This window comes from Protopterus annectens, chromosome 1.part2 (genome assembly GCF_019279795.1).
Source record: "Protopterus annectens isolate FY-2018-M chromosome 1.part2, PAN1.0, whole genome shotgun sequence".
In the NCBI taxonomy this organism is placed as follows: domain Eukaryota; kingdom Metazoa; phylum Chordata; order Ceratodontiformes; family Protopteridae; genus Protopterus; species Protopterus annectens.
In genome coordinates, this window is record NC_056727.1 from 621,222,382 (window position 1) to 621,233,417 (window position 11,036).

Here is an 11,036-nt window from a genome sequence, read left to right on the forward strand (position 1 = left end):
GACACAATTCAACAAACTGTTGTATGGTCTCCCTGTCCATATGAAAGTGCTCTATGATCTAGTGATCAGCCAGGTGTGGTAAGTAAGAGGCTAACAGTACTATCTACAATGGTGTGCAGGGTCTCGGTGTACTATGTCATGGGCAGTATCTCTGAGAGTAGTCCCTAATGTGTTGTCTGCTATAGCTTATGCAGCCACCAAGATTACAGATTGTCTGTACTCCATAAATCCTTAACGTTCAGGATAGGTCTATGCCTTGGCACTACACTATTGATTTATACATCACTGAATCACTCCGTCATGTTTAATTCCATCATTGTACGTAATCACTGTGCCACATTTACATAAGGTACCTCATTTCCATATCATTATGTGGTCATTTGCATACACTGCATATTGTGCTTTTTACCCCAGTGCAACATTGCATCTACTTGCGGCTCCAAATTGTCTCTGCAATTTTACACAGTCAAATACATTAACTGTCAATGGATTCTAGTATAAGTGTGAGAAATTAAGTACAATTAGAATATGGATGTAGTGGGATGAGTCCCTCTTGCAAAAATGGTTTTAATCTGGTCCCCCATGCAAAAATGCTTTTAAACTGTAACAGCAAATTTTAATGAATCACAGTAAAATGTTTAAAGTGTCAAGTCTCACAGTATTGGGTCTCATACTTCAGATAGGGACCCTTCGGGAGTGTGCTTGCACAGTACAAAAATGTTTGCAAAGGGAATCAAGAAGGATGGCTTGCTTTCCATATTTTTTAAACTTGCTGTCCACTTTGTTCCTTTGGCAGACCAACCCTTGGCACACAACAGATTCAGAAATGGAATCCCCTTTCACAACCAATCATTGCAGCCCTAGCATCTCTTTGATGTAGCACTAGCTTTACCCCAACAGGAGGTGATCACTATGAGACAACACTTCAGTGATCCTTCAGAGGGAAAGGGCAGACTCTTCTGGGGCATGTTACCTTTACTGGTCATCATATGTCTTGCATGAGCCTGGGGAGATGGACCTCTCAAATGTGGAAAGGGGATTGATGCACTGCTATTTGCCTGTAGTGGACCCTGGTCTTGTGAATTCAGGATGGAATAACCACCATTTCCCATTCTTTTCTCCAACCTATAATGCACATCATGGTGTCACTCCTTCACTGTCAACCTCCCTTTCCACTTATGCAGTATTTTCGTTTGCTAGCCTCTGTGTTTAATGGGAGTTGCTGGAATGGTAGCTGTTCCCATGACACTGTCCCCATCAAGGAAGGAGAAGTGTGTGAAGTGCTCAATTCATCTCTTCTACCCTGGCTACTATCCTCTAACCTCTGAGTCTTATTACTACATCTCACTCACTGGCATCATAGACACAGCTACAATCTCTGTGTATCTAGGCCTTTTTTTGCACTGTTTGCCCCCACACTCTACCAATCATTGGCTCCCTCCATGGCCAGTCAGCCCAGTCATTCCCTATCACTAGGGCAAGGGTTGTGCAGAAGGTGCCATCATTCAGACAGCCATCAGGGGTGTTCTAGAGTTATCTTACTTAGTTTCTGGCAAAGCAAAGAGAGGGGCATGCAGTGGGATGGCAGTGGAGGACCTTCCCTCTAAGTGTCCCTGTTTTACCCCCAGGGTTGAGCGGTGAGCTTTGTAGTCTACATCAGGAAGTTGGTACTGCTTAGTGTGCCCCTGATTGTGCTCAACCCCTCCCTCTCCCTGGTATAGAGTGGAGCTGGCCAAGCCCCTTCTGCCTCCTCCCCTCCTGTCTGTGTTCTCCAGGGCTGGAACTGCTAGTCAACGCAGTCACCTAAGATGCAGTCTAGAACCATTCCCTTAGTCCACGCAACCTGACACAATTAGGTCTTTAATTTCTATCTTGATATTTGGTAAGTCCTAAATGTCACTCTTAACATTGCTCATGCAAAATTCTTCATAGGATGTGAACATTGTATCCTGCCTTGGCTTTCTTCATTTACTTTTATATATCTAGAAACAGTTGTAAAACTGGTAACAAGTTAATAAGACATCTTGGACAGTATGTATTTTATTGGACCAGCTTGTAAGTCTGTTTAGAAGGAATTATTTATCTTTGACATATTTATTTACACAAAGCATATCCTGTTAGCAGACTAGCTAGAAAAAATCATGTTTTTCACTCACAGACCTAAATGGCTGTTTCCCCCCAATTCCACCTACATTTAAAAATATACCATTCTCTCCAAATATTGCCCTCCCTTTGCTTAATGTACATTTGCCTCACTTTCCTCTGTTGTTCCTGTGTAAACACAAGCATACTGTTACATGAGCAGTCTTGTCGGTTTGCACTTTAGGTACATTGTAGACATTACTTTAGGGTATTAGACAAATTTTAACCTCAAGAAGCTGATACATTTCTGAAGTGGTCATAAAATATGTAAAGGATAAGCCTAGCTACATCCTTGATTCATGTAGAAAAAGTAATGAGCAAAGCTGTTATTACCACATACTTGTTACAGCAGCTTAAAGACATTTAACAAGGAATATTTTATTCTGAGCAGCCTTACAATTCTGAATAAATGTCCTCCCCACAGTGCAATGCAAAACAGATCAGAATTAAGGTCATGTTGCAGTAGGCTTAATGAAAATGAAAAGTAATACAAACTCTAAAGTGTCACAGATTGTTCATTAATTAATTAATTCATTAATTAATTCCCTGATTATTCACTCTATCTAATTCAGGGTCAGTGGTGAGCTGCAGCCAATCCGAGCACTCATTAGATAATTAATGTTGAAAGGGGGGTACCAGCACACACACACACACACACACACACACACACACACACACACACACACACACACACACACACACACACACACACACACACAAAGTATGTTCTTCACTCAGACATTTGTAGGATTTCCAGTTCACCTACAGACTTTCTTGGGTATGTGGGTGGAAACTGAACCTCCTGGGAAAAACCCACACAGACTGAGGTCAAGCAGATTCCACACAGATGGGACCTAGCCTAGAAACAGAATGGAGCATGTCCCATTTTAAGGTACTAAATATTAATGCAAAAATTATAAACAAGGTGTCAATAGTTTCATTTTAAAATTGCTATCAGCTAAACATGAATGCAGTATCATTGTTGCTCTATAGATGCATGCCTGAAGACAGTTGATTATATTCTAATTTCAGCAAAGTAACACAAAAATATATAATTAATTGTATAAAATATTAAAACAATTGTCCCTGGCAGACTCAGGAAAATCAACAGGAAACAAATAGAAGCCAGTATTTACCAAATAACAGAATCTCCTGTTGATATTTCGCTCCACGTAGACGAAAGTTTTTGTTGTCAAAAGTTCTTGAATAAAGACAAAATTGGCGCCAAAACACCAATTCAAATAACAAAAAAGCTCAATGCACTAAGCAAATTCTTTAAAGGTTGACTGTTCAGTCCAAAAAACAGGGTGTTGAGATGAATTCAAGAAAATATTTATTGTCAAACCACAAACACTACTATTTATACAAATCTAAGTTCAATTAATTTAAATTTGTAAATGAAACTTATTAAAACTAGATAACCCTATACAATTACAAATATTTCCTACATCCTTAAAAATACATCATTTCAATGCATTGAGAAAGGAGGGCTGAATAAAATATTATATTCTTGAAATAATATATTAAATGAAATGAAGGCTGATAAAAATATTGATGTATAACAGAATCTAGTGTAGACATATCAATTGATGTGCTAGAAAACCAAGACAAAAATATGTATATATATATATATATATATATATATATATATATATATATATATATATATATATATATATATATATATATATAGTGTGTCATTGTAGTAATAATATTTCATTATGATTTAGCATCTCAATGGATTCTGTTAAATTTCTAATGTCACCTCCTCTTATGTTTGTTCCAGTTACTTGTAAAGCAGAAAAGGTGAAACTGTGTGTTTCTCCTGCACTAATAACATGCTTAGACAATGCATTTACTTCAGAATGAATGCGAATTTGATACAAATGCTCTCTTATTCTTTCTTTAAACATTCTATCTGTCTTTCCTACATAGTAGGACGAGCATGTTAAACATCTAGCCAGGTAAATCACATGTTTGGTATTACAGTTTGCATTCACCTTTACATCAATAAAATCACCTGTCAAGGGATGTACAAACGCATTAACATTGGATATATATTGACAGTAATTGCACTTGTTACAAGTTGTAGTGCCTTTATAACTCTTAACATCCATATCTGTGCTCCAAGTAGCTGCCTCCAAAATATCCTTGGTTGCCACTCCTCAAAACGCTGTTGAAGTGGCAGTAGCCCTAGTGGAATGAGGCCTAACCCCAGCTGGAACCTCCTTGCCATGATGGGAATAACAGAAAGCAATGCAAAACCCAATCCACTTAGAAATAGTTTGTTTTGACACAGGCTTGCCCTGAGAACTCAAAGCAAAAGAAACAAACAACTGCTGAGACTGCCTGAACCCTTTAGTTCTGTCCAAATAATAACGCAACTGCCTGTGTACATCTAAAGTGTGCAAAATCTTTTCCCCTTTATTTTGGGGATTTGCATAAAAAGTAGGCAAATGAATAGTTTGGTTTAAAGCCACACTAGAAACCACCTTAGGCATAAAGGAAGGATTAGTACGTAATGATACCCTATCCTTATGAAAATCAAGAAAGGCTCAGCCGCCATAAGGGCCTGCAATTCAGAAACCCTTCGCAGAGGTAATTGCCAACAAAAGCAGTCTTCCATGATAAATATTTCAACTCAGAAGTAGCTGCAGGCTCAAAGGTTGTAGAGTGAGTTTCTCCAACACAAAATTGAGATCCCAAGCAGGAGTAGGAGCTCTTCGTGGGGTCTTATATTCTTTGCCCTCTAAGAAATTGCTTGAACAAAGGATGAGAAAACAATGGTGGGACACAATCATAGTGAGCCGAAATTGCTGCAGCATGAACCTTAATAGAAGAGAAAGACAAACCTTTGTCTAGTAACTCAGTAAGATATTGAAGAGCCACACTCAAATTAGGCTCCGAAACATCAAAATCTTTTGCTGCACTCCAAAATAAAAATCTCTTCCATTTATCTGCGTACACTTTCCTTGTACTAGGCCTTCTAGCTTCCAAAATCACATTCAAAACTTGTTGTGGAAGTTGAGGCCCTCTATGGTTCAAAACAGAATATGCCAGGCTGTTAGGTGAAGAGAGTGAAGTTTGACATTCAGCAAATGGCTGTCCTCCTGTGACAACAGGTGTGGAATCGAAGGCAAAGGCCATGGAGGCTTCCATACCAGACTTCTCAGTAATGGGTACCAGTGCTGTCGAGGCCAATCTGGAGCTATTAAAATCATCCTTGGCTTGTCCTGTCTGACCTTCAGAAGTACCTTTGGGAGGAGAGGCAGAGGAGGAAAGGCATACACATGAAGATTGCTCCAATTGAAAGAAAGAGCATCCACTTTCCAAGCTGTGGGATGAAACCTTTTTGTGCAAAACTTTGGCAGCTGATGGTTTAGTGGAGAAGCGAACAGATCTATGTCTGGAGTACCCCATGACACTGTCAATTTCTGAAATACATGAGGATCCAATTTCCACTCGTGGGGATCCATAATTCGTCTGCTCAACACATCTGCTAAGGAGTTCTGTGCTCCTGGCAGAAACCTTGCCTGAAGAGTGAGCTGTAAACTGAGAGCAGTCTCCCACAAAATCATTGCTTGCCTGCATAGAGGATAAGAATGCGTTCCCCCTTGCTTGTTGATGTACCACATGACAGTTGTGTTGTCTGTTAGAATCAACACCTGCCCTGGAAGAAGTAAATCCTTGAAAGCTATTAATGCAAACTGGACTGCTAACATCTCCTTCAGGTTGATATGTAGATGTTGTAGTCTGGCAGGCCACTTGTCTTGTATCCACTTTCCATTTAGATGAGCTCCCAAGCTTTGTCTGAGGCATCTGTCGTTAAAATCTGACTCGCCTCTGGCCGGGTCACAGAGAGTCCCTTGTTTAGGTGACATTCCTGAGCCCACCACAAAAATTCCTTTTGAATGCAAGGTATTATTTGAATGACAGTGTCTAGATCCTGGCAGTGCTGTGTCCATACATTTTTGAGATACCATTGCAGCTTCCTCATATGCAGTTTGGCATTGGGAAGCACCAGAATACAAGATGCCATGAACCCTAAGGCTTGAAGGACTGTCCTTGCAGTCAGCCCGGACTGATGAGACAGCTGATGGAAGTAAAGGGATAGACTCTTTTGTTTGTCCGGGGTTAAAAAGGCCATCTGGGATGCTGTATTCAGTCTCACACCCAGAAAGCACATGTCCTGAGAGGGTACTAGACTGGACTTTATTTCGTTCACAGAATACCCCAGGCATCTTAGCACTGCTATCACATATTCCAAATGATGAAGAAGCTCTTCCCTTCCTTGAGCCAGAATCAGGCAGTCGTCCAAATAAGGATAGATCTGTATTCCTTTTAGCCTGAAGAAAGCTATCACTGGAGCCAGAACTTTCGTGAATACTGTGGGCGCAGTAGATAAGCCAAAGGGCAATGCAGAGAACTGATAATGAGAAGTCCCAGCTCGAAAACGCAGATACTTCCTGCAACTTAGTCTGATAGGAACATGAAGGTAAGCCTCCTTGAGATCCAAAGTTACCATCCAATGATCTTTGCCCAGCAGAGGTAAAAGCTGCTGTAACGTCAACATTTTGAACTTGGGAATGTCCAGATAAGTGTTGAGGGTAGATAAATCCAAAATTGGTCTCCACGTGTTCCCCTTCTTTGGTACTAGGAACAGGCGAGAATAAAATCCTAGGCCCCTTTCTGGCATAGGGACCGGCTGTATGGCCCCTATTTGGAGTAACAGAGAAACTTGCTTGTGAGCCTCTATTCTTTGTTGAGGAGGAATGTCTGGCATGCCTTTGAAAGGAGGCAAGGTATGGAAATAAAACCTGTAACCGTGGTGTATGATATCCAATACCCAGCTGTCTTGGGTAATTAAACTCCAATTTTCTTTGAAAAGTGCCAACCTTCCTCCCAAAGTTGCTGCCAGACGAGAAGGCTCTGGCAGCTGAAAAGGTAGGTCATTGGGTCTGTTTACGAAAGGACTGACCCTGCCCTCACCAAGACTGTGCAGGAGAACTCCCTGTTCTAGGCCTGAAAGAGCCCTGAGCTCTGCCCCTACCACGTCTAGATCTACCCCTAGACTGGGAATCATAAGAAGGATACGTCCACCCCTTAGTAGGCCAATTTCTACTAAACTTTGGAGGCTGGACCTGCAAAAAATCTTTAACAGTCTGCATAGACTTAGCCTTGTCTTCCATTTTCTTTAAAACTGCCTCAACAGGAGGACCAAACAACACGTCAGATTGTAAAGGAGCATCTAAAATCCTTGTTTTAACATGTTCAGACAAATTCTGATCCTTTAGCCAGGCGTGCCTGCGAAGAACTGACCCAGTGGCAGCCACCCTAGACGAGGCCTGTACAGCATCAAAACCACATTGCAAAGAATGCTTACCCACCTGTTCAGAAACATGCACTAAATCTTGCAACTCTTTACAATCAATACCTACTGCCAGAGCATCAACCTTAGACTTTAATTGTGAAAGGAGATAGTTCTGGTATTTCAACATGTGAAACTGGCAATTCAAAGCCCTCATAGCAAGAGTGGAAGAAGTATAAACTTTCTTTCCCCATCTATCCAAGGCCCTAGCCTCTTTGTCTGCAGGAACCGGATTCTTAACAACAGAAGCCTTAACACCCTTAGGCCCCTGACTAACAGTTTCTGGGTCAGCCCTAGGACTCTTAAAAGATACTTATGAGCTTCAGGCACCCTGTAGTACCTATCCGGCTTAACAGGAGCAGGAGGCAAAGAATCAGGATTAAGAGAAGCCTCAGTAAAAACATCTTCTACTACATCCAAAACAGGAGGTATAGCCAAAGGCCTATGCTGGGGTAAAACAAAAATTCCCTAAGCCTTTTCCTGGAATCAGAGAAGTCCTGACCTTCCCACTTAAAATGCTCCCTCATGGAATGAAGAGTTTCTGAAAAAGAAAAATCCTCAGGAGGAGAAGCAGAAGGAGTAGAATCATCCACATCAGAATCAGAATAAGGAGAGTACTCCTGCAAGTCTTCAGCCGAAGACTCTGAAACATCTGAAGCCTGCTCAAAACCCCCAGCTCAGGCTCCAACCTAGGTCTCTTATCAGGAGGGGGCATAGAACCCCTAATTAAAGTAATCAAGTCTTCTGCCATTTTAAGCATATGCTTCTTGGGCACAGTACCTGAAGAGCTAGGGGTAACACCAACTGAAGCCAAACCTGGCCTGCCCCTGGGAGAAGCCTTTGAAACAGAAGGAGAGGGCCTAGCCACCCTAGGAAGGGAGGGGAGTATAGTAACCTGAGAAGCCCCCTCAGCCTGACTTGCCTCCTGAGAGGCCACATCTTGCAATAATAAGGTCTCACCCTGGGAACACAAAGAAACCTCCGGCGGAACCACCGGCTCCACCAACACCTCTAAAGAACCGGCGTCCGGTACAGACGGTTCTTCTAGCCTAGGCTTAACTGCCTTGTCCTTGCGCTTCTTGAGAAGCGGGCGGAGCATCCGACGGCATTTTATAATTACACCGCTTCCCAAAGACTAACCTTGCACAATCCAACCTTCTCTTTATAGTGCGTTTATTAAATCTAGCACAAAAGCGACAGCCAACAACGTCGTGCTCAGGCCCTAAGCAAGGAATACACAAAGTATGATAATCTCTATGTGGTATCTGTTTCCCACAAGAAATGCAATTATTGACTTTTTCTGACATCCGGTAAATCACTGAGGCAAGAAAAACTAAAATATTCTAACGGGTACTTAGCCAACTTTGAACTCGGTCTGAAACTTCCTAATCGAAAAATCTCTGAACGCCAACCGGCACTTGCAATGCTGCTTCTGCATCGGACCATGCGGCAAAAAAGACTGAGGATATGACGTCGGTCATGCGCATTTGTACCCTGACATCCTGATGTCAGTCAAATGCGCCTTGACCGACGTCAGCCTTATACTTTGATATTCGGGCCGACCGAGGACAGCGGACTACCCAAGTGTAAGGACTGCAGCAATGTGAGATGAAGAACATCTGAACCTCCTGGGAAAAACCCACACAGACTGAGGTCAAGCAGATTCCACACAGACGGGACCTAGCCTAGAAACCGAATGGAGCATGATCCATTTTAAGGTACTAAATATTAATGCAAAAATTATAAACAAGGTGTCAATAGTTTCATTTTAAAATTGCTATCAGCTAAACATGAATGCAGTATCATTGTTGCTCTATAGATGTATGCCTGAAGACAATTGATTATATTCTAATTTCAGCAAAGTAACACAAAAATATATAATTAATTGTATTTAAGAGCAGATGAAAGGAACGTAAGACCATCCTTATCTTTCATTTTTTTCTGTATTTTCATTAGGTCACTCACAATGTTATCTTTGGATTTCATGTACCTTTTAGCTCTGGCATTCAGCAGCATTTTATGTGAAGATGTTTCATTTGGCAAGAACAATTACATGGAGTACAGGAAAGGAAACTTCAGTATTATTCTAACAGCTCCACATGGTGGTTCAGTAAAACCATCTGCAATTCCTAATCGAGATTCTGGTTGCTGGGACAAGAAGACATCCATTTGTCACTTTACCCATGTTTGCCCAGCAGGAACAGTCAAGGATCCAGCTAGTTGTGGGGTGTCCACTGTATCCGACATGAACACATTAGAGATAACACTGGAAATTGCTGCACATATTCACAGAATAACTGGCCATTACCCCCACGTAGTTATTAATCATCTCCATAGATCAAAGCTGGACCCCAATAGAGAAAAAGATGAGGCAGCCTTTGGCATTCCTTTGGCAGAACAAACTTGGGATGAATTTATGGCATTTATTGAACTGGCAAAGTCCCAAGTGTCAGAAGGCCTTCTGCTAGACATTCATGGACATACTCATGAAGAAAACTGGACAGAGCTTGGCTACACTATTTCTAAACAACAACTGAATTCTGGCACATTTAATCCTAATGATTCCTCTATTGCCCACCTGTGGAGAAAACTAAGCACAGTCTCATATAATGATTTGTTGAGAGGAAACCGAAGCTTAGGCAAGTTTATTGAAGACCAAGAAAACAAAGCCTACATTTGTGTTCCTTCACCTACATACCCTAGCCCTGGGAAAGGTAATTATTTCATTGGAGGGTACATAACAAGAACATTTGGATCTAAGTATTCAGGAACTATTGATGCTATTCAGATTGAGTTACCCAAGTCAATGAGAAATGACAAACGGTGTCCAAAACAGTGTCCTGCTGTAGCTCAGGCCATTATTCAGTTTTGGCAAGTTAACTATTGCAACCAACATAACAACAAAATCCTAGGCTGTTAATGTTTGCTTTTCAGAAAAATATATATCATTTATCTTTTCATTTTGTGGTGGTGTAGGTTACATCTGAAGGAAAATGGTCATAGACAATGATTCCTGATTTTTTGAAAATGTACACTTTCAAGTATAAAGTTTTCTGAAATTTAATAAGTTGTATGTTAACAAGAAATGCATATACAATATGAAATCACTCCCCAAAATGTAATTGCCTATGACACTGGTTTATACATTTGTATTAATGCATGGGTTGCACATGCTTAAATGAAAACTAAATATAAGCTAAATCAAATAAAATTAGTGACCTGTTAGTATGCATATTTCTTGTTCTGTGCATACATTTTGTTATTACTGCTTTTCAGAGGAACATGTTGAGTTAAAGTATCTGAGCAGTTTCATTTGTTGTGGGAGGTCACTCAGTAGGTTGTTTGTCACTCACATTTTATGTTGTGTGTGTTTGTGTAGGAGCAGGTAAGCTCTACAGTCACTCACATTTATTTTATATACTGATTTTGTTTACATAAGAATAGAAATAGGAAAGCTGTACTGTTACTCACATTTATTTTTTGTTGTATATGTTTTATAAAGGGATATATGAAGATTAACATGAGT

General features: G+C 40.8%; 1 protein-coding gene across 1 annotated transcript in view; it reads left to right on the top strand.

Moving 5' to 3' along the window:
* The window catches only part of LOC122792476, a 216,661-nt gene extending 205,926 nt beyond the window's left edge, over positions 1–10,735 (top strand). Inside the window, exon 2 of the mRNA XM_044060251.1 lies at positions 9,467–10,735. Coding sequence (XP_043916186.1) covers positions 9,477–10,430 — 954 coding nt within the window. The 5' untranslated portion in view covers positions 9,467–9,476 and the 3' untranslated portion in view covers positions 10,431–10,735. The remainder of the gene's footprint in view (positions 1–9,466) is intronic.
* Positions 10,736–11,036: the final 301 nt, after the last annotated feature.